The 26,482-nt window shown below is 42.3% G+C and overlaps 1 protein-coding gene across 12 annotated transcripts; it reads left to right on the top strand.

Annotated features, from left to right (window-relative positions):
• Positions 1 to 3,074: 3,074 nt before the first annotated feature.
• LOC118081815 (microtubule cross-linking factor 3-like) lies at positions 3,075 to 26,440 on the top strand. Of its 12 annotated transcripts, none has more exons than XM_088666521.1 (9): positions 3,075 to 3,930; positions 5,498 to 5,722; positions 7,338 to 7,496; positions 12,357 to 12,428; positions 13,496 to 14,662; positions 16,378 to 16,546; positions 21,642 to 21,735; positions 22,895 to 23,167; positions 25,291 to 26,440. In XM_088666521.1, the coding sequence occupies exons 1-6, from the start codon at positions 3,715 to 3,717 to the stop codon at positions 16,483 to 16,485; spliced, it is 1,947 nt and encodes a 648-aa protein (XP_088522647.1). In that variant the 5' UTR covers positions 3,075 to 3,714; the 3' UTR covers positions 16,486 to 16,546; positions 21,642 to 21,735; positions 22,895 to 23,167; positions 25,291 to 26,440. The 12 variants fall into 12 exon arrangements, with proteins under 12 accessions (XP_088522647.1, XP_088522646.1, XP_088522643.1 ...); XM_088666520.1 differs by having other exon boundaries at positions 22,895 to 24,125; XM_088666517.1 differs by having other exon boundaries at positions 16,189 to 16,546.
• The last annotated feature ends 42 nt before the right edge of the window (positions 26,441 to 26,482 follow it).

The raw sequence follows: 26,482 nt of genomic DNA, 5'->3' as shown, positions 1-26,482 counted from the left end.
AGCCAAATGTCAAACCCCTCCAATAAAAATGGCCACAGTTGAAAAGTGCTGGAAATTGACACATTAACCCTTTTTACTGTTAAACAAGCATGTGATTATTTTTTTCTGTGAAAACTATTATTCATTTAGAAAAGTAATACGGTAAACTGCTTGATCAAAAAACAAACAAACAAAAACCATTTCTAAGGCCCAGATCCAACTACGGTATATAAAAAACAAGACTCAAATATACAGGGGTACAGAGTTACGGAAGAACAAGCACCATGTATTTTAACGGGCATGTGGTTAAAGGGGTGGGGGCTGCATATCACACTTTAAAACTCCTGTGTGGATCCACCCTCACTGACCAGCTCTAATACTTCTGGATTGGAGAACTACTTTGGGCCAAGTGGTTTGAATGAGGCTGGGTGGGGTATCTCTCATGGATGCTTTTGCAATTCCTGCATTGCACCGGGTTGGAATAGATGACCCTTTAAGTCCCTTCCAACTCTACAATTCTGATTCTATTATGAGAAAACCAGCATTAGAAAAGCTGCCCTCTTAGCTTGGATTTTGATCTGCCCAGCCTTACAACAAAGGAAGCAAACATCCAATGAGCGGGCTTCTGGTCAGAGCTCCTTCAGCAGCAGGAGAGGTACGATGGTGCTAGTGATGATGATGATGATGGAGGGTGAGATCAAAGCATGACTTGGCTGCAGAGATTTCAAAGCAAGCTCTGCAGGTGATTGTCTCTGGCTTGGAAGAGAGCCCTGAAACTTTCCACCTCGGGAAGCCTCATGGAGCAGCTTCGCCCTGCGCCATCTTCCCTGTAGGCACCTTGTCCGTGCTAAAGAACGCCATGATGTACTCCTTACCAGAGCTATGACGAGTGCCGACAACTGCTGGACAGATCACCAACTAATAAGCTCCACAATGGCTATCAAGATTATACCTCAACGCAGGCTTCAAGGAAGGAAACCAAGGCGCAAAATGAACACTCAAGCCCTTCAAGACCCCATTAAGCGGGATTGCTTCCAAACGACTCGTAAGGACCATCTGCTTTCAGAATTCCCTGATAACATCGAGGAACACTGGACAAAGATAAAAACATCCATTATTGCAGCCTATGAACAAACTATGGAATACCAAACCAAGAAACACCAGGACTGGTTTGATGAGAATGACAGTGAGATTGAACGCATGATTGACAAGAAAAGGAAGGCCTTTCAGATCTGGCAAAGAGATAGAAACTGTGCCACTAAGGAAAAAAACCTATGCCAACGCTAAGGCTGATGTTCAAAGAAGAACCAGAGAACTGAAAAACACCTGGTGGATAAAAAAAGCTCAAGAGATCCAGCACTTAGCTGACACTCATGATGCACAGAGTTTCTTTAAAGCCACAAAGCAAATCATGGCATATGCCCCCTAAGCTCAGCAGACGGTATCACACTTCTAAAAGATAAAGAAGCTATTGCACTGTGCTGGAAAGAACATTACCAACATCTCCTTAACCGCAACTCCCCCATGGCTGCTGAGGTCCTCTCACAAATTCTGCAAAAACAAGTTAGAGATGAGCTTGCAGTATTTCTAAATCTGGAAGAGTTGTGTACAGCTATTAACCAAATGAAAAACAACAAAGCCAGTGGACCTGATGGGATACCTGCCAAAATCTTCAAAGTGGGCAGAATTGAACTTACACAAAAACTTCACAAGCTCATCAAAAAAATCTGGGAAAGAGAAGAAATCCTAGCAGACTTTCGAGATGCCAAAATTATCAATCTCTTTAAAAAAAGGTGACAGAACTGATTGTGGAAACTATCAAGGCATCTCTCTATTAGCTGCGGCCGGCAAAGTTCTTGCAAGGATCTTAGCAAACCATCTTGTAACAATATCTGAGGTGACCCTTCCTGAATTCCAAAATGGTTTTCGGCCTTCTAGGGGGACAGTGGACATGATTTTCACTGCTCAACAGCTTCAAGAAAAATGCAGAGAGCTAAACCAACCCCTGTATATGGCGTTTATTGACCTAAGACTTCCGACACTGTAAATCGTAATGCCCTGTGGACTGTCCTTCTGAAAATTGGCTGCCCAAATAAATTTGTAAACATCATTTGGCTCCTTCATGATAATATGACAGCAACAATCGCAGATAACAATGGCTCTCAAAGTGAACCATTCACAGTGGGATCAGGTGTTAAACAGGGTTGTGTAATTGCCCCAACTCTATTCATTATTTTCATTGCCATGATTCTACACTTTGTCGAAGGGAAACTCCCCACCAGAGTAGAAATCATATATTGAACAGATGAAAAGCTCTGAGGCTGAGAGCAAAGAGTAAAGTTACCGTAACTTCCGTCATAGAGCTTCAGTATGCTGATGACAACGTATTGTGTGCACGCTCAGAGGATGACCTCCAAACCACCCTAAATATCTTTGCAGAAGCTTACGAAAAGCTTGGCCTATAACTGAACATCCAAAAAACCAAAGTGCTGCACCAACAAGTACAAAATAACCCCCCTGCAGCGCCACAAATCCAACTCAATGGGGTAACGTTGGAAAATGTTGATCACTTCTCCTACCTAGGCAGTTATCTTTCCACAAGGGCCAACAATGATGCCGAAATCCAGCATTGCCTGAGCTCTGCAAGTGCAGCTTTCTCCCGATTGAAGTGCAGAGACATTTGCAGGGAAACCAAAATGCTTGTTTACAAAGCTATTGTACTGCCAACATTACTATATGCTTGTGAAACATGGACCACTTATAAATGCCATCTCCAATTACTCGAAAGATTCCATCAATGGTGTCTCCAAAATTTTAAACACATTACATGGGAAGACAAGCAAACTAATATCAGTGTACTGGAAGAATCAAAGATCACCAGTGTTGAAGCAATGATTCTTCAACATCAACTTCGTTGGAGTGATCATGTTGTACCCTATTCCAAACATAAAAATGGAAAGCATAATGCTGGTGGTCAGCAAAATAGGTTTAAAGACTGTCTGAGGGCAAATCTTTAAGAATGTAATATAAACACTGACAACTGGGAAACAATGGCCTGCGAGCGCTCCAATTGGAGAACAGCCTTTACCAAAGGTGTCATAGACTGAAGAAGCTCGAACTCAGAACGCAAGGGAGAAACGTGCTAAGAGGAAGGCACGCTTGGCAAACCCTCACCATGATCAACTCCTGCGCAGAAACCTATATCCCCACTGTGGAAGAACATGTGGATCCAGAAGACAAGAACCCCTCAGTCGTGCTTCTCTCAGCCCTGGAGCAGCCCCTGAGCGGAGGCAGCGCTCTTTGTCCGAGGGGCGCCTCCGCCGAAACGAGCAGCAACTGGCCAAGCACCAGCCCTTCCTCCCGTCTCCCTCCTTCCCACCCAGCCTGGGAAAGGCAGTGGGCGGGGAACTCCGGCTTGACAGGCAGGCCGCGCCTCTCGAAGGCGCCGAGCTCGGGGCTCCCGGCAGCCCCCCAGACGGAGGGCGGGCGGCTGGCTTTGCGCTTGCTCAGCCGCCGCCCAAGTCCGGGGGGAAGCCGGCAGGTCTCTCTCTGCAAAGCGAGGCAGGGAAGGAGGCAGCGCCGGCTCCTCCATCTTCTTGTGGCGCAGGGAAGCGGCCAAACAGGCAGCAGCAGCGGTGGCGGCACGAGCTCCTGGGAGGAAGGATGCCCGCCAAGTGAGCGCCCCGCCCCGCCTTCCATCCCAGAAAGAGGCCGGTGCCGTGCAGGGCGGCCCAGATGCAAAGCAACCAGGGCGACGGCAGCGCCTCAGCGGAGGAGCATCCCCAGCCTGCTCCTCCCGCCGCCTCGACCCCGTCTCCAATGGCGCTGGCTGGGTCCGAAGAGGGCAGCGGCCGAGCCCCGGGCCCCGAAGGCGCCCTCAGCCTGAACCCTGGGCAGCAGCAGCTGCAGGAGGAGATGGAGAAGCTGCAGGAGGAGAACGAGGCCCTCAAGGTGAGCAGAAGGAGGGGGGAGGAAGGAGGAAGGCGGGTGTGGCCCAGCCGGGAGGGGAGCCCTTTATTCTGCGCTCTCTCTTCTGTCAGTCAACCCGGCTTGTAGGAGGCGAAGTGATAGAGAACAGATAACCCCCATCTTAGCAGCAGGTGCAAGAAAAGGGAGGGGGGAGCAGGTCTCCGTCCTTTGGGGGGGGGGGTACAAATGCGAGTCGTTTTTGTCTGCCACCAAAAAGGAAAACCATTATATTCCATTCTAGTTCTTAACAGTGCAGCTTCCTGTTCTCTTCCCTTGGTAAAATGTGGGGAACTTCCACCTCCGAAAAGTTGAGTTCCCTGGAAAAGCTGCCAGAGGAAACTAGCCCTGGCCATTTCAGACCTGATGATAGCCCACAGATGGGGAAAAGCACTATATAGGCAGCCATGTGTGCCTTGCCTCATAATCACTCCCTGTGGCATGCTTTTCACATGTCACATACGTGTTTTCCCTTCAGACACTCTCAAACATGCATGGCTGACATGCTGTGCAATGGTAAGGCCCTGGCTTTTCATCCAGCAGAGGAAGCCATCCATCCTGTTTGCTGCATGCACTTGTGCCTTCATGATATACTTTATTCTGAATGTTAAGGGAGAATGCTTAACATAACAATTACTCTTTTCAGATCACATTCCCTCTACAGTTTGTCTCATCCGTGAGGGAAGGGTCTTGCATTCCAGGCATGTCTTAAGAGTATATCTACACTTTTATACTTAGTGGTAAAATGTTCAGCGGAGTTGCAAGCCATGACTGACTAGCTATGGCTATGGTGTGTTGAGAAAGTGAAGACTCAGTACACAAAATTGTGGGGAACCTTTTTCAGTCTAAGCGTTGGATAAACTTCCAGGAGCTGCATGACACCAGAGGGTGTGGTCAGGGGCAAAATGGGTGGGACAATGGATATGACTCTTGCCTTTTTACAGGAGTCACTTATCAGAAGTTGCTCTACACCAATGTTTCCCAAACTTGGGTCTCTGGCTGTTCCCATGATCCCTAGTCACTGGTCCTGCTAGCTAGGGATGATGGGAGTTGTAGTCCAAAAACAGCTCAGGACCCAAGTTTGGGAAGCACAGCTTTACACACACACACACACACACACACACACACATCCAGGCAAGAAAAAGACCATTGACACATCCCATCCCAGCAAGGGAAAGCCGCTTGAAAAGGGGGTGGAGCAGGGCCAGCGAGGGCATGGCCTGATGAAAGGGGGTGAGGCCTGAGGGCCAGCTATAAAGAGGCCTGGAGGGCCATATTTGACCCTCTGTTCCCCACTCCTGCTGGGAACCAAGTTCTTCCCACACTGCATAACTCTTATCCACCCATGATTTTATCACCCATTACCTCTTGGTATACATGCCATGCAAGTGATGTTTGAAGGGCAGACATAAGATAGTGATTGATGCTTCTGGTTGTTGTTGTTGTTGTTTTAAGTGAAGATCAACTTAAGTCCCATTTTTCCTTTCATTTTATTAATGTGAACTTGCATTGCATGGTGCATTTCCGACTGTCCTTTCTGAACGGGTGCCAGAATGAGATAGATGAGCTGAGGACTGAAATGGATGAGATGAGGGACAGCTTCTTTGAAGAGGATGCCTGCCAGCTGCAAGAAATGCGCCACGAATTGGAGAGGGCCAACAAAAACTGCAGGATCCTTCAATACCGCCTTCGAAAGGCAGAGCGCAAGAGGCTCCGCTATGCACAGACCGGGGAGATTGACGGAGAACTTCTGCGAAGCTTGGAGCAAGACCTGAAGGTAAACAGGACCAGAAGCTGGCAAATAGGTGGGAAGGCAGTGAGGGGGAAGTACAGATAGACTATGAAAGCATCGTAGGCTCAAGTCGTTCAATGGAAAGCAGAGATCTGATTTGTTTTGTGGTTCTGAGAGCCAGTAATTTGATGACCTAGATCCTGACTCTCAAAACTCACTTTCTAGATAGCTCACTTTCAGATATTTACCCCTTTTCCAGTTATCTGAGAGTAAATTCCCAGGTACGTTACACTCTGTTGCTTTGACAATTGTTCCATTGAGCTCTGTGGAAAGCGTGATGAGGCTGCGCTGCTCACTTGACCTCTCTTCAGCTGAGCCTCTACTGCATATTGTGATGGAAAGAAATGTTTGCCCTTCTCAGAGCAACCAGTGAAAATCTGTACTCACCAAATAAAATTGCTACCCATGATTTATTTACTAAAGTGTTACTGGAACTTGATTAATCAACTAATTATAAGGTGTACAGTTCTGGTTGTAAAGAGGTTTTTCGGCTGAAAAAGCAAGTGAGACTCCCATGTTAAAGTCCAACTTTGACCTAGAAATTCCATGTACAAGTACTACCTAAGTCCTGTAATCATGGGATACTACCAGTGCTTAGAGTTACACTGTCTGGAAATCATCAGGAATAAGCTAGAGTGCATGTGAACTGAGCCTTTATAATATAAATAAATAATTAAAATTAAAATTTCTGTGAAACCCTTCACCCAAGGATTACAGGATGGTTTACAATAAAAAAAAAAATGCATACCACAGTAGCCAACAAAAAGAATACCCCCCCAGAGTTTAAAAGGTCATATAAAGTATTTAATTAGCCAAAGGCCTGGGAGAAGACTTTTTGCCTGGTGTCTAAGAGTTTTGGATTTGATATCCCGCTTTATCACTACCCGAAGGAGTCTCAAAGCGGCTAACATTCTCCTTTCCCTTCCTCCACACAACAGACACCCTGTGAGGTAGTTGGGGCTGAGAGACTTCAGAGAAGTGTGACTAGCCCAAGGTCACCCACCAGCTGCATGTGGAGGAGCGGAGATGCGAACCCGGTTCCCCAGATTAGGAGTCTACCGCTCTTAACCACTACACCACACTGGTGTCTAAATATTTGTAATGAAGGCGCTCATGTTTTTAAAATCAGTGGCGACTTCTAATGGAATTGGATTGGAGACAAAACTAATCAGAATGCCATTCTGGCTCTAGAATACACTAATCAGCTATGTTTTCGTTGGCTGAAAACAGGATTATAAACATCACATGATCATAGGGTTGTATGAAACTTAAGAGTAGACCCATTGCATCAATTGACCTAAGTGAGTTATGCCTATTAATTTACATGTGTCTATGACTAACATTGTATACAACCAGTGCTTTTTTCTGGGGGGATGCAGGGGTATGTACAGTATACCCCTAAACATTTTGTGAATCTTTGTACTTTTGTCCATTTACTGTATTTCTTTTCTCCGATTTGAACTATAAAATTGTGGTTTTCTTGAGTCAAAATGAGAGTACCCCTAAACATTGTTTTAGAAAAAAACAGCACTATATACAACCCATAATTATCTTCGCCACAAAAATGTTGACTTTACATTTTAAAATTCTGTTCCATTAGGTTGCAAAAGACGTTTCAGTGAGACTTCACCATGAGTTGGAAAACGTGGAAGAAAAACGTACCACCACAGAAGATGAAAATGAAAAGTTAAGGCAGCAGCTGATAGAAGTAGAGATTGCTAAACAGGCTCTGCAGAACGAACTTGACAGGATGAAAGAGGTTAGTATTTACTTTTGGGGAAATGAGTTTTTATTCTACCCTGAATTTTATAATGGTTGAAATAGTAGTGTATGTACTTAATGGAGCAGGACGTCAGAGATTCTCAGAACGCTTGACTAAGTAAGGATCCTAAAACGCAATGAATAATTTTCTTATTAGAAATGAGAACACAAATGAGGGAAACGGTAAACATTTCCTAGAATTAAAAATGGCTGCCCCTTTCGTTCCTTTGCTCTTAGTCAGTTTTTGCCTTCTGTGAATTGTTGGTTTTCATGGATGAGTAGAAAGGTTTGAGATTTGTATTTGTTAGTTACTATGTATTTGTTTGCTGAAAAGCATTCCCTGTACCTGCCTTTGAAATGAGATACAGTGGTACCTCGACTTTCGAATGACTCAACAACCGAATTTTTCGACTTACGAATGGGGCAAATGGCCACGCGCTTAAGATTTTTTCGACATCCGAATGGAAACCTCAGCGGTTTTAGATAGGGTTTTTTCGACTTACAAATGTTTAGATGGGGTTGCTTCAGCTTACGAATTTTTTGACCTACGAAGATGCCTTCGGAACGGATTAAATTCGTAAGTCGAAGCACCACTGTACCTTTATTCTTGAATGCTATTGAGAGTGCTCTTGTGCTCTTGTTTTGTCGATGAAATTCTCATAGGTATCTGATAGGCTGAACTGGATAGACACTTGATCTGATCTAATAGGACTCTACTTACCTTAAAATAAAGCCTGTCTGTGCTACTGGATTTTTAGAAAAAGTAAAGCCAAACAAAGCTGCTAGTTCAACCGCTCACACGCCCATTGAGTTTAGAGAACACAAAACTATAGGCCATAATCCAATCTTCTTTGTAGGTGTATCCAACGACCTGCATGAGTTCTATGAGATTTGTGATAGTGAACTGAAACACCCAGTTCAAATATTACTAGCCCAAAATTATTTCTTACTGTCGTGCTTCATTATACCTACCTGTGTTATTAATTAGTGATAGGTAAATCCACATAGCCTTTCAGGTTTACTGAACTATTTACTGGTTTGTATTTGGATAATGAAGCTGCTAATGAGGTGCTCAAATGGCTATATTAAGAGTTGTTAAAATTTGGCCTACATTGTGCTGGTGTGGTCCAGTTGCATTGTGCCTCATTACAAAAGGGTCTCTAGATCATTCACTGGCACCCACACTGTGAAAGGGAGTGTTTGCATTGGCTTACATCTTTAGTTGTCAATCTAAATTGACTGCAGAAATACCTTTGGGCAAGCTCTCACTGGAATTATGTATGTTGGTGTAGAGAACATTTCATTGGTAAAAAAAATTGAATAGTCCCTGGTTTCCATACCAGGAAGAACTATTTTGTAGCTTCCTGTAATGGAATAAGGAGCCAGAGAAGAAAGAAGTTTGCTGTATCTCTGCTTGTAAGACAAACTAGGCAGAGATTACTGAAAGAAGATAGATGGTGATACCATTGATTAATATCTTGACACTCAGGTTATCGGAAGAAAATAAATGAGACTCTTTTCAATAGCTTGGTGTATTACAGGTAATTTCTGGGTGACATAACGCCTCAGTAGTTGGTATTAGTTAGGCAACAGGGTGTAGATCTGTGTGTATTATACACCAAAAAATGTAATATCTGAATGTATGCAGGGATTGGGTTACAAGTGCTAATAACTGCTCCAAATTATGAACCTCTCTTATTTCTGCTCGTACTGCTGCTAATAATGATTAGCACAATAGTTAGGTTTGTTTTTATCATGTCTATGGAATGTACAGGGAAAATTTGGTTACAGTAATTTATGCTGTTCTGTCCTGGCTACATGTATGCTTCCGAGCCAATTCAAAGTGCTGGTTTTGACCTATAAAGCTTTTTCTGGCTCAGGGCCCCAATAACATCTGGAACACCTTTCCTGCTGTAAACTGACCTGGACCCTTAGATCTTATTCTGAGACCCTTCTTTGGTTCTGCCCTTTGCAGAGTCTCAAAGGATGGTGACAAGAGAAGAAGGTCTTTTCAGTTGTGGTTCTGTATATTCAGGTGTTGCTTCCATGGAATGCTCTGTGAGGTCTGCCTGGCATCTTTCCTAACATCCTTTTGGTGCCAGTTGAGACTTTCGATGGATTGAACTGATTTTGTTTTGCTGTTTGTGTGTTGCCCAAGCAGGTGTTTGTATGCAAATACTAAATTCACCACATTTGTCAGATAGGGAACCTTGAAATATAATTTCAGTTGAAACTTGCATATCCAATAAATTCCTTGTTCTAGTTTTCAGGTGACTGACCATCATGCCTTGGAAATATTTGCTCTGCACCTGCTACCATTCAGGTTGCTCATAATAAATGGATACTTATATTAATTTAAAGCATGATTGATAGTGTCTGCCCTAGAAACCTAATTACCAGAAGCATATGACTATGCCTTTGGTTTGACTCTGCCTTTAATTGGAATAGATGCCAGCAGTTTAGATTACAATAATGTGATTTAGTACGATGGTTGTAAAAATGACAGTATACCAGGAAAGTAGGCCTTCCTGATATTGGTGGAGGGAGGTAGATTTAACACAGCTCAGTTGGTTAGAGCATGGTGCTGATAACGCCAAGGTTGCAGGTTCAATCCCCATATGAGACAGCTGCATGTTGCTGCATTGCAGAAAGTTGGACTAGATGATCCTCAAGGTCCCTTCCAGTCTACAATTCTATGATTCGATGTGGTTGACTTTCATTTGAAAGATGCAGAGTCTGAGCAGGAGGATTTTCATGAAAACTTAACACAAGTTGGTTAGTTCCCCACTCACTCTAGCACTATATTATTTAGCATAATTAAAACAACCGGAGAACATGTAGCTTGAATGTAAAAGGGGGTAAATGGATCTCAACCCTATAACAGCACAAAAGATGAGAAAAAACAGCACCTAGCATTGCACTGAACAGGAAGGTGTGTGTGTGATACATAGGCTCATGTTCCTCTTCTATCCCCCCCCCCCCGGGCCTCTGTTTGTGCTCAAAATCAGCTGTGGAGTGTTGGGTCACCCTCCAAAGCAGATTTGGAGGGAAAGCAGGCGAATTTAAAGTCCATTGTGCCAGCAGTTGTATGTGTGTGCAGCATTGGATACAACCCATTGCTTCCCCCGCTCCCCAAAAAGTGTGCATGTAAGAAACAGGAAAGCAGAGCTTTTTGCCTCCCTGGTGAATATAAGGAAGAGCCCATCCAACCACTAGGAGGGAGAACCACTGGTGCTTTTTTCTACTTCCATTTGAATTCTTAGCTGGGCTACCATTTAGAATGCTAGCCTGCCATCTTCCAATTACTTGCAGTGATTATGGACAACTGGGGATCGCTGCCAGTAAAGATGAAAACTTTTGCCACTTTAAAAAAACCAGGATCACATGATTATGATGCGGACATATAGAGGCCCACCCTTAAATCCAATTCAAGTACCATGGCTAAATCGAGTTGTGGGTTGACTATTTGTTTTTCCTCTGAATTTTCATCAACTTTAATATGCTGTTGAAAGCAATATGAAGTTTGTGTATTCCATATTTATAGAGGGAGAAGAGTGGTATACAAGTCCTGTTTTGTTTCGACTGAACTGTTAATACAGTACATTGCTTGTTGAAACTGCCTTTAATTTCTGTTGAAATTTGAAGAAAGGATAAAAATGCTTTGCTTTTTGCAAACCTAAAAACATCAGGCAGGCAACCGAGGATATTAAACTTGTCATGAAATGTTTTTCACAGAACACTGGGCCTCACAAAGCTGTAGGGCATACTGGGGCAGCAGGAACACAGCATTCTTCAACTCAAAGATATAGAACTGTAGGGGATGACAGTATCCAAAGGTTGCCTTGTCTACCTCTTGCCTGCAAAGAAACCGAAAGTTTTGCATCTGGCCACAGTTATTTATGTACTGGCAGCATCTTGTTTAGTTTGTAATGCTCTCTACATGGGGCTGCCTTTGTTTTAAAAACGACATATTTTGCCAATTCCTTATCAGTCAAACTGGTTCTTGGTCTGTTTCCAAACACAGTTCAAAGTGCTACTCTTGACCTGTAAATCCCCAAACAGCTTAGGGCCAGGCTACTTGTAGGACCACTGCCTCCACTTGAAAGCACCTGGGTGTTAAGTTCAGCTTTGGAGGCCTTGCTCTGGTTTTGCCACCCTTTGAGCTGAGGTGGTTGGCGGCAGGCCTTTCCCGTTGTGGCACTTTATATTTGCAACTCCCCTTCTGGGAAGTTTGCTTGCCACTTTCTTTGTTTTCCTTTTGGTAAGTAGTGAAAAAAATTTCATACCCCCAGCCCTTAAATGTGTTTCAACCTTTAAACCAATATGGTGGTGTGGAACACCCTCCCATCAGATGTCAAAAAAATAATAATGCAACTATCTTGACGTTTAGAAGACATCTGAAGGTAGCCCTGTTTATGGAAGTTTTTAATGACTGATGTTTTAATGTATTTTTAATCATTTGTTGGAAGCCGCCCAGAGTGCGGGGTATAAAAAATAAGTTATGATGATGATGATGATGTGAGTTTGTGTGTCTGTGTGTGTGTGTGTGTGTAAGTGTAATGCTGAGGTTTTATTTCCTACTTTTCTTGTTTTGAGATTTTAAAAAATATTCTGTTAAACTGCTTTCTTTTAAACCATGCTAAGACCTCCAAAGAAATAAACATACCTTCCTATTTTGTGAGGGGAAATGAGTTCATTTATTGCATCCTTAGGTCTTCTTATAGAACCATGATAAACATGATCTGGGAGAGAACTATTTTATTGTATTGGTATATATTGTTGTGTATTAGTTGGAGATACATGACTGTTTTTCAGAAACAAATAAAAATACATACTATACCTTATCTTTCTTTTATAGCAATCCATGAAAAGAAGAGGGAGCAAAGACTTGCAAAAATCAGAAAAAAAATCACAGCAGACACCCACTGAGGTAACCTCAAATACTTCTGTCTGTCCCATGGCACAACCCAGTAAACCTTATGGCTATGAAATAAAAAATTCATTGGTGCAAGCCTTTCCTTAGTCAACATAATTGGAAAACGCTGACTATTTTTATGGCGCTCATTTAATAGCCTGTAGACCAAAATTTTAAATGCAGTTTTAATAACTATAGCAGTATATTTTAATATATTGGGTTGTGTTTACCAGAGTCATATACAGTGTTAACCCATTGAAACAAATGGAATTGTCCCTGGGTCTTCTCCAAGTATACCGGTAACTCTGTTGCACACAGCTGAATGGTGTTAAGCTCAGTTGTGTTACAGATTAATTTATTTTGTTATCTATACCTATCAATCCATTTGAAACTATATAGAAGCTAATTATAGAGAAGTTCCTACCATCTGTACTCCTGAAATTTAAAGTCTGGGCTACTCTTGAATGGCTACTACAATGATACTTGGAAAAATAAGGGAAACAGCAATATTTTACTTGAAAAGATGGCACAAACCATGTTATATTGCTATATTGGTGTCCTTTATCTCTTGGTCAGAGAGATTTTCACCTTTCAGAATCTTAACAATTCTTATGACTAAACTCAGGGCCACTTCACACATCACTTGTTTTTAGGTGAACCCTTATACGTACAGTACTTAAAACATAACCTGTGAATGCAATAAACACAAGTGTGTCTGTCATACAGGTGTACTGTTAGGGGAGTTAAGATAGGTTGCAGCATCCTGTTGATAGTATATTGACAAATGGTTGGCAGATTATTTCTGTGTAATGTGTGAAATAGCCCTTGGTAGAGAGTAAAACCTACTACTGAGTAGAGGTTTTGAGGTGTAATGGTTCAAAACATGGAGTAATGATTTTCAAAATAGGTTTAGTGGCACATTTTGCTTTTGTTTGATATTTGAAATGTATATAAAATGGAATCATACCTTCATGGAGTTCACTGGGGCTATTATTCTATGATCTGGAATTTTCATTTGCTGAATTGCCAAATGGTGACCTCATTTGTCTAGTAACTGTTGGATCTTCTTTCCTTTTTCTAAGGAGGACAATGAAGATCTGAAATGCCAGTTGCAGTTCATCAAAGAAGAAGCTACCCTGATGAGGAAAAAGTTGGCCAAAATAGACAAGGAAAAGGACAGATTTGAACATGAACTACAAAAATATCGGTCATTTTATGGTGATCTAGACAGTCCCTTACCAAAAGGGGAGGCTGGAGGCCCACCTACCACAAGAGAATCAGAACTCAAGCTTCGTCTGAGGTTAGTAGAGGAGGAAGCCAATATTCTGGGAAGGAAAATAGTGGAGCTGGAAGTAGAAAACAGAGGGCTGAAAGCAGAGCTTGATGACTTGAGAGGAGATGATTTCTCAGGGGCAGCCAACCCGCTCATGGGGGAGCAGAATGAATCACTCTCTGAGTTACGGCAGCACCTGCAGCTAGTTGAAGATGAAACGGAGCTGCTGAGAAGAAACTTGGCTGATGTAGAAGAACAAAACAAGCGCATCACAGCAGAGCTGAACAAATACAAATACAAGACTGGGGCTCACGACAGTTCAAGGCATCACGACAGCGCCAAGACAGAAGCGCTCCAGGAAGAGCTCAAAGCTGCCCGCATGCAGATCAATGAACTGAGTGGTAAGGTCATGCAACTTCAGTATGAGAACCGAGTCTTGATGTCCAACATGCAGCGCTATGACCTGGCCTCTCATCTAGGGATCCGGGGCAGCCCCAGGGACAGTGATGCTGAAAGCGATGCGGGGAAGAAAGAAAGTGATGATGATTCTCGTCCTCCACACCGCAAGAGGGAAGGTCCCATCGGTGGGGAGAGTGACTCAGAGGAGGTCCGCAACATCCGTTGCTTGACCCCCACTAGATCCTTCTACCCAGCACCAGCAGGGTGGCAGAAAAGCTTCACAGACCGGCAGCAAATGAAGGACATCCGCTGTGAAGCGGAACGCCTGGGCAAAACGATTGACCGCCTGATTTCGGACACAAGCACCATAATAACAGAGGCAAGAATTTATGTGGCGAATGGGGACCTGTTTGGACTTATGGATGATGAAGATGATGGCAGTAGGATACGGGAGCACGAACTTCTTTACCGAATAAATGCCCAGATGAAGGCATTTAGAAAAGAGCTCCAGGTCTTTATTGACACACTAGAAGTTCCAAAGTCTTCAGATGATCGAAGTACAGATGAACCTTTGTCAGTGAGTCAGGTAGACTTTTACTTCATAAGATGCCTAGGTAAAAACTTTCAGCACAAGGTGTTGTATTTTCCTTACATTCTTATATATCACGAAAGGCACATTGTTTAAATTTGCTGTGGCTTTCTTCGTTTGAAGTTTGTAGCGTAGCCCTAATTATTGGATTACTAGCACCACACAGGGCTGGTATGGGTTGGCATGACTTGCCAACTGCCCACACCTCTTCAGAAAGTCCATTGCCAAGAGCCCCCTGTTCCCATCTTCTGCTTCTCCCTCTGCTTGCCCCTTCCTTTGGACTCACCGGGGACAAATGAAGGCAGCATGAAGGAGAAATACCAGACACTTCCTTCCTGTCACCCAGCCATCTCTCTTTCTCTCTCTCTCTTGGAAGTGAACATGCAGAGGTGGTAAGGAGGTAATACAGTGAACAGTAAAGAGGAAGTGGTCCCATAATAAAAGTGTCAGCCAAAGGTTCTGCTGCAGTTTATTCTGGCGGAGTGGATCATATTTTGAAATATGCCACTTGTTAAAATCATGGCCAGCTCAGGCTTTAGGGAGCCCCCAGGTGCACATTAAAATTGAGAAAGTAACATGGCAGAAATGATCAGATGCCTGGCTTAGGGGCAGAATGTTTGAATAATTATCATTTGAGATGCAAAGAAGTTACCGGGTTATATAGAATTATGTGCCATGAAGATGTATGGAAGATGGATACTGAATTTTAACCAGTACTTTCTAGGGTTCTGATGTTGTTCTTCCCCATCTTACAAAATCCACTTATCTCTTCCTATCCATAGCTGAAAGGACTTCCTGTTACAAATTGTACAGATACATTGAGATACATTTTGTTCCTCTCTTACAATGCTGAAACTTGGGTTGATCCACTGGAATTGGTTAGCAGGCATTTCACAACAGTCATTTTACACAGCTAGCTTCAAGGTGACCTTGTACATATTTGTTTTGGGTTTTTTTGTTTTTTTTTGGTCAGGCCATTTCTGTAGCGCTTAATACAGTATATAAAAATATCTCTAAGCGCTGTACAGAAACCAAAAACAACAGCAAGAGGCAATTTAACAACAATACAATTTAATACAATTCAACAGCAACAGTGTTGCATATACAACTGTTACATTAATGCAAGTTACTAATAAATATAGACTGATACCCTTCTCCTCCTGACACACCTACTCTCTCAGCTCCAAGACTGCACACATCCACCCTTGCTCTGCTTCAGGGCCAAACAAACTCACAGTTCTCCCACAAAATCTCACAATAAAGAGGGTTCCTGGAATCTGCTGGCATCACCCTAGTTTCTCACTCTAGTCATGTTTTGGAGGACCAGCACCAAGGTGGAAAGAGCTTCCTTAGACTGCTTGCCTCATTGTCCCATGCAGTACTCAGCTGTACTGCACACACCCAGTTCACAAGACTAAGACTCAAGTGTGGTTCTTTCTTTTTTTTCACTTGAAATGCTAAGTTTGCTGCTTCATTAACATAGCATTATCTTGTCTTTGTATTTACCTTCCCAGATGTTCCAGCCTATCATTTTACTTATTCTCATCCTTGTATTATTTTCATCCCTTTCTTATGCAACAATATTTAAACTTGTCTTCCTTTTCACATTGTTCTTTGTGCTGTAGTAAACAGACCTATTTCATCATTTTGCCATTCATTGTAGTATTCTTTTCAGTTTGTTTTGTTTTGTTCATCCTTCCAAGATAAGAAGTGCAAGAGCTGTAGTTTCTGTAGTAATTGCTGCTGTAAAAACACTGAAGACTACTCACTGGAAAAAAGGGATGCCAGCCCTCACAAGTCAAATAATATAGAACACAAAAGAAGCAAAAAAACCCACAACTGAACCAGAATTGTGCTCAACCAAAAAGCTAGGTAAGCATGTTAAAAACAGGTCTTTATTCTTTTTATAATAATCTTTCTTTTTTAGTAAGGTTGGAATAAAAATGAGGCTGAAACGTATGCAAAAGTTGGCTTTACAGTACTTGAAACATACTTTAGAATGCTGGAAATGTTGCATGTCCCCCATCCCAAATTGCATTCACAAGCTAACTAAAGTTTCCTGCAGTTTGTGCTATGTAAATATACACATTTGTATAGGTGAGAGATAGCAGAGTTGTTCAAAACAAGGACTTTGAGTTTATAATAATTCTACATGGAGTTTGCCTGACTTCTGCTCCTGACAGTTTATAAAGACACAGAACTTCTACTGATATCCTTTGGGAGCAAGGCTCTCGAGTCCACAAACAGCCTTCTGGCACATGAGTGGCAGTTAAGAAACAACAGCAGTGAATGCCTTCTAGCCAAAAGCTTGTCATATAAATTATTAGCACAAGATTGAATTGTGGGTGGGTTGGTGGTTTTTTTTGCAACTTTTCCCTTGAGGAAAAGTTGCTTTGAGAGTCACTGTGTCAAATGCAAACGAATGTAAAAGTTAATGATAAAACTGCAGTAGCGATAAGGTGTTAATTCCGTGTATTCCCCTCCTTGAAACAGATTCCATTAAATATACAAAAAGGGGTTCTTCACTTGCAAACACGAAATGTCAGACCATATTGTGACCATCGGCTACAACTCTATCATTACAGATCTTCATGGGTGCTTTGTACTTGGCAGAGCCAAGACAAAAGGTTTGAAAGCATCTGCTACAATTCCATCTTTGAAACTTAAGGACCAGGTTAGATGTGAAGGGCTCTTGTTTGTTTGCTCCATTCACTTACAAAGTGATGGGGTGACGGGAAGAGTCAGTGAGTGTAGCTTTAACTTTCAATAGGTTGTGTGACTGAGGAGAGTTGAGCCCTTTCTCTTCACCTGCCATGCCTCCCCACGTCCCATTTCTTCTGGTACCTTTCTCACTGCCCAGTTCTCCTGTGCAAAACTTGCTGTATAGGTTAAGTCTCCACCGTTTGAACATGACAGACACATGAAAAACAGCCTGCCCCTGTTGCCTCTAGCATGGCCTTAGGTAGGTCTGCCCTTGGCCAGTACATGACATGGAGGCCTTTTAGGGTAGCTGTGAGGATCCTTCATCCCTCTAGATGTTGATGAAATGCAACTCCCATCAGCCAAAGCAAGCATGGTTCAGCAATATCTGGAGGGCCAGAGGCAATGTTTGAAATGTCCCAGACTCATTTTGCACCTAGCTATCGGCCACTTGCGAGCAAGTGAAGATGCCCGGGTGCCAGGATGGCACCTGACCTCTCCATCATCTGGAATCCTAGGAATTCCAGGAATCATTGGATCTTGCCTGTATTCACCTACTAGCAACACATTTTTTAAAAAATTCTATCTGTGATATTTTATCTGCACAGTCAGCACAAATTTCAAGAACCCAAAAGTCATATTGAAAAATATGGTACTTTCTTTTAAAAAAATGTATTGAGGATTTTCTTGGTTTACAAAGGTAATGCAGTGTCTCATATTTTTTTCCATTGTTACACATCAATCTTGCTTGTTGAGACATTAGGAAGAAGGGGGGGAAGTGGTGGGCGGGGTGGGGGAATGGGCTATGTATCTATGTTTCTGTTTTCCTTGATATATGCAGGGGTTCAGTGTCAGCGTTGTTTGTGCAGGTTCTCTGTTTTTCGCTTGTGCTCCTTTGTTGGTGAGAGAGGTCAGGGGTTGGTGTAGGGTGTGATTGTTCATTTGTGGATGGCTGTGGTGGTCTTTGGTTTCTTGTGTGAGTGGGGTGGGTGGGTGTTTTGATTAGTTTAACCATATTGATTTGTATGCTGACGGTGGGTTTTTGTCATTGTCTTGTTGGGCTGTGTAAGTGATGAAGGGGAACCATATTGGGGTGAAGGTGTCTTCTTCTGTTTGTCCCCGTGTCATTTTCAGCTTACTGGTTAGTTTTTCTAGTAGGGCTGTTTCCCATACTACTTGATACCATTGGTCCATGTTTGCTCCTGACAGGTCTTTCCAGTGTCTGGTTATGATGTTTCTGGTTGCTAACAGTAGGTGGGTTATGAGTTCTTTGTAAAAATACAGTGGTACCTCTACTTACGAATTTAATGCGTTCCGAACGCACATTCGTAAGTCGAAAAAAATTGTAAGTAAAATCCCATAGGAATGCATTGGGAGAAAAAATTCGTAAGTCGAAGCAACCCTATCTAAAAATTCATAAGTAGAAAAAATCCTATCTAAACCGCATCCAAGATGGCGGATGGAGCTCCATTCGTAAGTAGAAACATTCGTAAGTAGAGTTATTCGTAAGTAGAGGTACCACTGTATGGTACTTTTGAGCCGCCTGGCCCCAAAATGGCAACCAGACATTCTGTTTTGGTGACTGTAACCCTGGTTTAAGGAGCCATTTGGTGCCTAGCTTATGTATAGCTCTAACACATTTGAGGAATGAATGGACATAAGGCTTGTATACCTAGCACACCCTGCCAGAACACCCTGCCTGCTCAGGCACTCTTTTCTCTAGAAAATGTCCAGCCTTGCAGAGCACACAGATCAGGGGATCATAGTGATCAAATGCATGCACAAGAGACAATGTGAAGCATTTTTGAATGTTCAAAAAGTATTTCCAGCTTTAGGTTTCCCCTTTTCAAGGAAACATGGCAATTTGGGAGCACTGTAGTTGTTGTTTTTTACTGCAGGCACAACATCATTTCCAGTTTCTGAAAAGCAATTAAAAAAAAAACAACCCAAGAGCAGGCTGCTCTGCTTACTCTCCTTTACCTCTGTTAGGCTGGGCTGCTGCTCAACCCCCAGCACAATAAGCTTGACAAGTTTAAAGATTAAAAACACCAGCGGAATGGCTTGTGGATCATGATGGTGCTACTGCAAATAAGTAGGAGGTTCTCTCTTTAAAGACTGCAATATTGCCTTGCTCTGAATAAATTTGTGCCCAGAACTCCTGATTACAGTCGTAATAAGACATGGCTCTGGCGACATGTGTCATCAACCCTTTGGAATCAGAATGGGGAAAAGTGTCACTGACAAGCAGAAAAAACACAGCCGTTGGATAACAAGACATTCATAGAAACAGTGCCTAAGTCTGTCATGATGATAAAGAGAAAGAAAGCTAGATAGATGAACTGCAGATGACCTTCAGAAGTTGTTTACAGCATGTCTACAGCCTTAGGAATATCACACTCCAGTTCCTTTGCTTGGCTTGTGCTGGATTAATTTCAGGCTGCTGCTATGGCAAGGGAAAACAAAAGCCACCCCTGAATTCTATATGCTGGTGCAAAATCCTTACCAGCAAAATGATTATGTGAACGTTCTAAATGATCATTTAGTGAAAATGGTATCCATCCATTTCCAATAGGGCACATTAGAAAAGCTACTGTTATCATTACTATTACTGTTCATTAGATTTATATCCCACCCCTTCTTCCCAAAGGAGCTCAGGGTGGCACACACACAAGCGATAATGCACTTAAACCAGCTATTTTAAAAACTGAGTACAGGTGCAGACTGGAAAAGACCTCTGCTTAAAATGCTTGTTGAAAAAGGAAGCTCTTCAGTAAAGACAACAGAGATGGCACCTTTCTACTGTTCAAGAGGAGGGAATTCCAGTGCTTAAAGGCCCAATTCCTGTACAGTGGTACCTTGGTTTAAGTACACAATTGGTTCCGGAAGTCTGTACTTAACCTGAAGCGTACTTAACCTGAAGCAAACTTTCCCATTGAAAGTAATGGAAAGTGGATTAATCCGTTCCAGACGGGTCTGCGGAGTACTTAAACTGAAAGTACTCAAACCGAAGCATAGGTGCCAAGTTCCGGATTGAAAAATCCGAGATCAGCAGCGCCGCGGCTCCGGAAGTCGCTTCTACGCACTTCCGGACATGCGTAGAAGCGACTTCTGGTGCTGCGGACATTTTGGAAATGGTCACAGTGGCATCGGAAGTCACTTCTATGCATGTCCAGAAGTGTGTAGAAACGACTTCCGGTGTCGGCGCGGCACCAGAAGAACATGGCCGCCCGCAAGAGCTCGGGAATACGGGGTATTTTGCTATTCGGGACACCTGCGGGAAACAGTAAGAAAATGTGGGGGTTTCCTGGGGGAAACAGGGTACTTGGCAGCTATGAACCAAAGCGTACTTAAACTGAGGTATGACTGTATTGATGGTATCTGTGGGAGGCCCACAACTGCAGAATGCAGTGATCAGTTGAGACTAGCTTTTAGGTATTTCGAGGTGCCCACCAAATAGTACAAACAAATGCAGCCCTGCATTAAAATGTTGCACTGTTGAAGGCTTCTATTCAGAATTCCAGACTACTCCCCTTCCCACTCCCTCTTGGGTTTTCCACCTGCTTCCTTCCTACGTATCTTTTTTTACTTCAGTAAGTCTTTGGGTTCCCCCAACCTTGATTATACCTTCGTTTTGTATGTAGGTGGTGCTGTTGTGACTGGCTAGGGACTAGCACTCAAAGATTTAAAATTCCTATTGTTACATGCAAGCATAACTACATGCAGCTACACCAAAATGTTGTAGTTTATCTCTAAAGTGCATGTGTTATCATGCATTATTTGAGCCTGTGTCTATGGGATTTAGAAGAGTTGGAGCCTTAACAGGATCTGGAGGACAGCAAGTTCCCTGGCTGCGCAATAGATGGCCTTATTTTTGGTTTTTAAAAAGCCAAAGCTAGTTTTGTTTTTGTTTTGTTTCTATGTATGATCGATTGTTGTTAAGATAGATAAATGTAGGAAGGTTGACTGCACTGAATATCATACATACATGGGCCAGTAAAAGAATGCTTCCTTAGAAAAAGACCACTACATTTTATAAAAGAAGTCTTAACGTTTGGCAAGGTTTTAAAATGAGCTCTTTAAAATGAAATTATTTGTATGTGAACTATGAAAATATGTAATGTGATACAGATGGCAGAGACTTCAAAACTCTTCCATGTGCTGACGTTACATGAAAACCAGTTACTAGAATGATGTAAGATTGTTTTCGGTTGCAAAGTTGATCCAAGGGTTCTCCTGGTTGATAAGCTGATCTCTCCTTTCTTTGAAGGATATATTTGTAACTGGAGCCTTTTTCCCTCCTACCGCATTCACTGCTATGTTACATCTGGACTAAAATACTGCTGATTCTTCCTCTTTGAAAGGTTGGTGTACAGTTTGTTTTTCGTTCTAAATTTTATTCTTATTTGATGATAAGAATAATTTCAAATCGAGATAGGTTTAAGCGGGGTTTTTTTTGCACATCTGTCTAGTTTCAATCCTGATTTGAATGTAGGTCAGTAATCATGAATTTATTTATTTTTTTAAGAATATGCTAAGTGAGGTTTTGCTACATGACTTGACTCCACATTTTGAATGTTACTTTTTAAATTTTCTTAATGTGAGTGAGTCTTCAATGTGTACACACCATAGCACAGAAGCTTGGGATCCAAACTAACCAATGTTATTGTGAGTACCCAAAAGTCTGGCACAGCCAAATGAGTAGGTCGCTCATAAAGAAGGCTGTACATATATGACAACTGCCTTTAACATCCACTGTTTTTGCATTTGTCAGGCTAGAACACTTCTGTGGCTGACGTCTCTGTCCATTATTTTTATGTTTTTCGTACTCCATTTATTTAAAACAATAAATGGGATATAAACAAAGTGGGATATAAGGAGAGTTTAATGCTAGGCAGCATTTTTTTGTTTTGTTTAAGGAGAACATACTTATTTCAGAGAAGGGCGGGGAAAGCACAGCTGATGCTTGGGTGTGGCTCTTATCTTTGTACAGTAAGGTAAAGGTAAAGGGACCCCTGACCATTAGGTCCAGTCGTGACCGACTCTGGGGTTGCGCGCTCATCTCGCATTATTGGCCGAGGGAGCCGGCGTATAGCTTCCAGGTCATGTGGCCAGCATGACAAAGCTGCTTCTGGCAAACCAGAGCAGCACATGGAAACGCCGTTTACCTTCCCGCTGTAGCGGTTCCTATTTATCTACTTGCATTTTGACGTGCTTTCGAACTGCTAGGTTGGCAGGAGCTGGGACCAAGCAACGGGAGCTCACCCCGTCACAGGGATTCGAACCGCCGACCTTCTGGTCAGCAAGCCCTAGGCTCAGTGGTTTAACCACAGCACCACCTGGGTCCCCTATCTTTGTACAGTACTTTTCATCAAATAGATAAATAAATGAACTTAAAAGAGGATAGATCTCCACTTCAAATTCTACATTGACCATAACGCTTGCAGGGCTGATTTATGTAGTGCGAAGTAATGCAGATGAAAACACTGCTTATCACTTAAAATGCTTTTCTCATTTGTGCAGAAAGTATGTGTAACGAACACACAAGCAGCTTCGATCGCATTTGAAACTGGAGAAGGAAATAATGGGAAGGATTTGACTGGCACCAGCAGGTGTTTGAAGGAGATTGATGCTCTTGCTGAGGTTGATTAAATAGGCAAAAAGGAAGGGGGGGAGAGCAGCAAGGAAGGAAATACATCCCTTCAAAAGGCATTTCTCCCTCCCTGTTTGTTCAACAAGCTCTCTCTGCACAGGTTTCTGGAGCTTTAGCAAAAGACACAAGGCACAAAAGCAGTGGTAAGTTCCAAGAACGTCCAGATGGAAATGAATTTATTAATCCATTTTCTGCAAAGCAGTGTCCTGATTCAGTGCCACTAGTGAAGAATGGAAATGTGTCCGTGGTTCTGCAGTGGTCATCTACAAAAGGAATCCATCCTTTGAATGAAAGCTGTCAGCAGGATTTTGTCACAGCTTGTAGTCTTGCAATGCTGGCAAATTTGGGAAGTGTTCTAAAAATGGCTCTTCCCCTCGCTCTGTCCAGAAGAGTGGTTCTGATGTTTGGGAAGACCACGAACCCAGATTACATGACAAACCAAGATTTGTGGGTTGTTGCTCCCAATGCAGCACGGCCAAGAGCATGGGAGAATGGAGACTTTTGAGCATAGAACTCTTTTGCATAGAACCATCAGTTAATATGTGCACCCATAGCCAATGTGTGATATGGAACTGGAAAGATGTAAATAAAATACTGGAAGCAAAAATGGATGATTAGTTTTGTAAAGACCTAAAATGGGCTGAAATAGAACCAAAATGCTTATTGCACCACCTGGAGAACCAAATGCCCACCACGTGTAGCGGGACTGTATGACTAGCAGAGCAGCAAATGAAGAGTCTTCAAGGAAGAAGTACCTGTGCAAACCCTGCAAAGCTTTCAAAGCAACAGAGCAACAAAAGTAACTAAATTGATTTCTGGGTGGCTGAGCTTGACTGGTTACCCACGATCAGCTGACTCAAGATTCCGCTATGCTGTGCTGGAAAAAGCTTCAAAAGAACTATGGGAGGGAAATTGACTTTATCCTGCAATTCAAAGTTCCATGAGGAGCAGTGAGTACAGTCCGGTTCTGAATTTGCCAGAATGGTAGGAATGAGAAACTAGGACAGGCAGGTTGAGGAAAGCAGGACCAGCAGAAGAACTCAACCAGGTACATTGGACTTTACTCCAAGTATAGCAAAGAGAAGCAGAATTTTGCATGAGGTATAATCTACTTTTAAAAAATGTATTCCATTTTTATTCTGCCCTTCCATTTTACCTATTCTGCCATAGTAGAAATTTTAAGAAGAGTTCTAAAGGATGATTTAAATATTTTGATTCCCATATGGAAGCTGTCAAAAATGCTTCCTGGTTGCAGGGATTGTTTTCCTGAGATGAAGCTCCACAAACAGGGGCCTTCACTGAAAAGATCTATTCTCATGTGGTCACCTGCCACGCCTTTCTTGGGTGAAACACCTATACCACTGCGAAGGAATGTGCTGCTGGTATATTTGCTTTCAGTGTTCCATTGGATGCATCCTAATTCTATAAAAGTACAAAGACCTTGATGCAAGCATATGATCAATGATGAGAAGTATTTCATTCTCAGCTAACTGCTTGTCTTTGGCTTAATTATTTTTCCATTTCCTAGAGAGCAGGGCAATTTTCTGATATTCATTTTCATAATAGTAATAACTTTTAATTTTAATTCTAGAACTTAGCCTTTTTACTCTAAGAGGATAACATGACATTAGTAAAGGAGAGAAATAATCTCATTATGCTATTGTAAATCCTTTGCCATAATCTTCCTTTTGAACAATGTCATCAGGCTGCTGTGAACGCAATCCAGATAAAATTACACTCTTTTTATCCTGGGAAAGAAAGAGAGAAGAAAAAGGATTAAAAATAGAAGCAACACCAGGTTATCAAACTGGGTTGGAGAAGGAAATATTATTTAATGAGGAAGAGATCATTGTTTCATTATATTTTTCTCTTTCCACCATGGGAGAAGGCAACAGAAGTACCCTTCCTGTGTGGAAACTAGCCAGCTTCTCTAGTGACAATAACTGGGCATATTTGGTTGTGCTCTGATTGTCTTGCTGGGTTGCCCAAGGATGGGGCTCCTGACCTGAAAGTGGCCTTCTCTAGTGGTAGAAATCACCAGCTCTATTATAACATGGTTTATGGGCAGGGATTATGGGAGTTCTTGTGCAACAACATATGGAGGGGCAGATTTCTCACCCACTTTAAAGTCTTTCTGCCTCAGGCATCATGTGTCTTCCTTAGTTTCTTGACACATACAAGACTTCCGCCATTTCAGCTTTCTATTACATGGTTGTTGAGATTTCTTCTGACTTCTTTACCCAAGAAGCTGCCTTTTGTTTTGTAGGTATCTTTGCCAGCTAAACAGTCATATGGGAAAAGCTTCTCTCAGCCAACTCGACAAGCGACTAGATGGGACCTGCAGGTCAGCATCACATGCAGTGTGAAGGATAGCCTGGAATTGACACACTCTGGGTTTTTTATTGAGAGATCCCAGTGGATGCAAACTCAAGAGTTGATTCAGTGGTGTGAAATCTCCATACCTCACCTGGACTCTCATTTTCATGTTCCTAACTGTGGCAAGTTCTATTGCAATCATATGTTGGTCAATGATGACCCCACCTTTTTGACTTTGCTGGAGAAACATATTTGATTCGTAGATCATCCTTACAGTCTTCAGTGTTTTTAACAATAAGATAAGAATGCCCTTCCCCACACGTGTATATATCCTTTCGTAGCTCACAGCCGTTTTGGTTTTCAGTTACACGTACTGATATTCATTGCCTCCATCATTGTGTTTTCTAATTTAAATAATGTACAGCTCTGTATATTCTGTCTTTTTCTGCAAACAGTGGGAAGAAATGCTTTATGCATGATCATGTGTTTGTAAGTGGCATGTGTTGGAATAGGAAGTATACCAGTAAGTATTTAGAAGAGACAAACTCAGTAGTAGTACTGACACTGAAATTATAGGCCTACACACACACACACACACACACACACACACACACACACACGCACACACACACACACACACACACACACCCCTTTGTGGTTTATTTTGAAGGTTAGAAAATACATAGCTCTGGTGATAATTATATTTTGTATATATTTTACAGGTTTCACAGGTCTAATCTAGTATTTGATATACAGAAACTGACAATAGGCTTTTTGTTTTTGTTTCTGTAAATGGATAGCAGTGACAAGGCATTTGCACAATATTTACCAGAGGCAGAATAGCTCATTGGATTGATTCCTCAGTCATGGTTGATGCTCCTTTTTTTCTTGCTTCACTTCTCTAAACATTGCAGTGCTAGGTCAAAATCAGCTGGGCTTATTTTTCTGAATTAAATGAACTGCTACTCATAACTGATTTAGCCTACATACCTAAAAATGGTCAACTTTCATAAAGCATTTACACCTGCCACTCACTAGTTACAGGTAGGTAGCCGTGTTGGTCTGACGTAGTCGAAACAAAATAAAAAAAATTCCTTCCAGCAGCACCTTAGAGACCAGCTAATTCGTTGTTGCATTGCTCG

This window comes from Zootoca vivipara, chromosome 3 (genome assembly GCF_965207765.1).
Source record: "Zootoca vivipara chromosome 3, rZooViv2.hap1.1, whole genome shotgun sequence".
Classification (NCBI taxonomy): domain Eukaryota; kingdom Metazoa; phylum Chordata; class Lepidosauria; order Squamata; family Lacertidae; genus Zootoca; species Zootoca vivipara.
Note: the sequence above shows the minus strand (reverse complement) of the source record. Positions and strands in the feature narration are given on the sequence as shown.

Excerpts from the sequence above, each read along its gene's own strand:
- LOC118081815 (XM_088666512.1), top strand. The coding sequence starts at position 3,715 with ATGCAAAGCAACCAGGGCGACGGCAGCGCCTCAGCGGAGGAGCATCCC. Across the intron at positions 5,723-7,337 it reads GCTTGGAGCAAGACCTGAAG|GTTGCAAAAGACGTTTCAGT; the intron begins GTAAACAGGACC and ends CTGTTCCATTAG. Across the intron at positions 7,497-12,356 it reads AACTTGACAGGATGAAAGAG|CAATCCATGAAAAGAAGAGG; the intron begins GTTAGTATTTAC and ends TTTCTTTTATAG.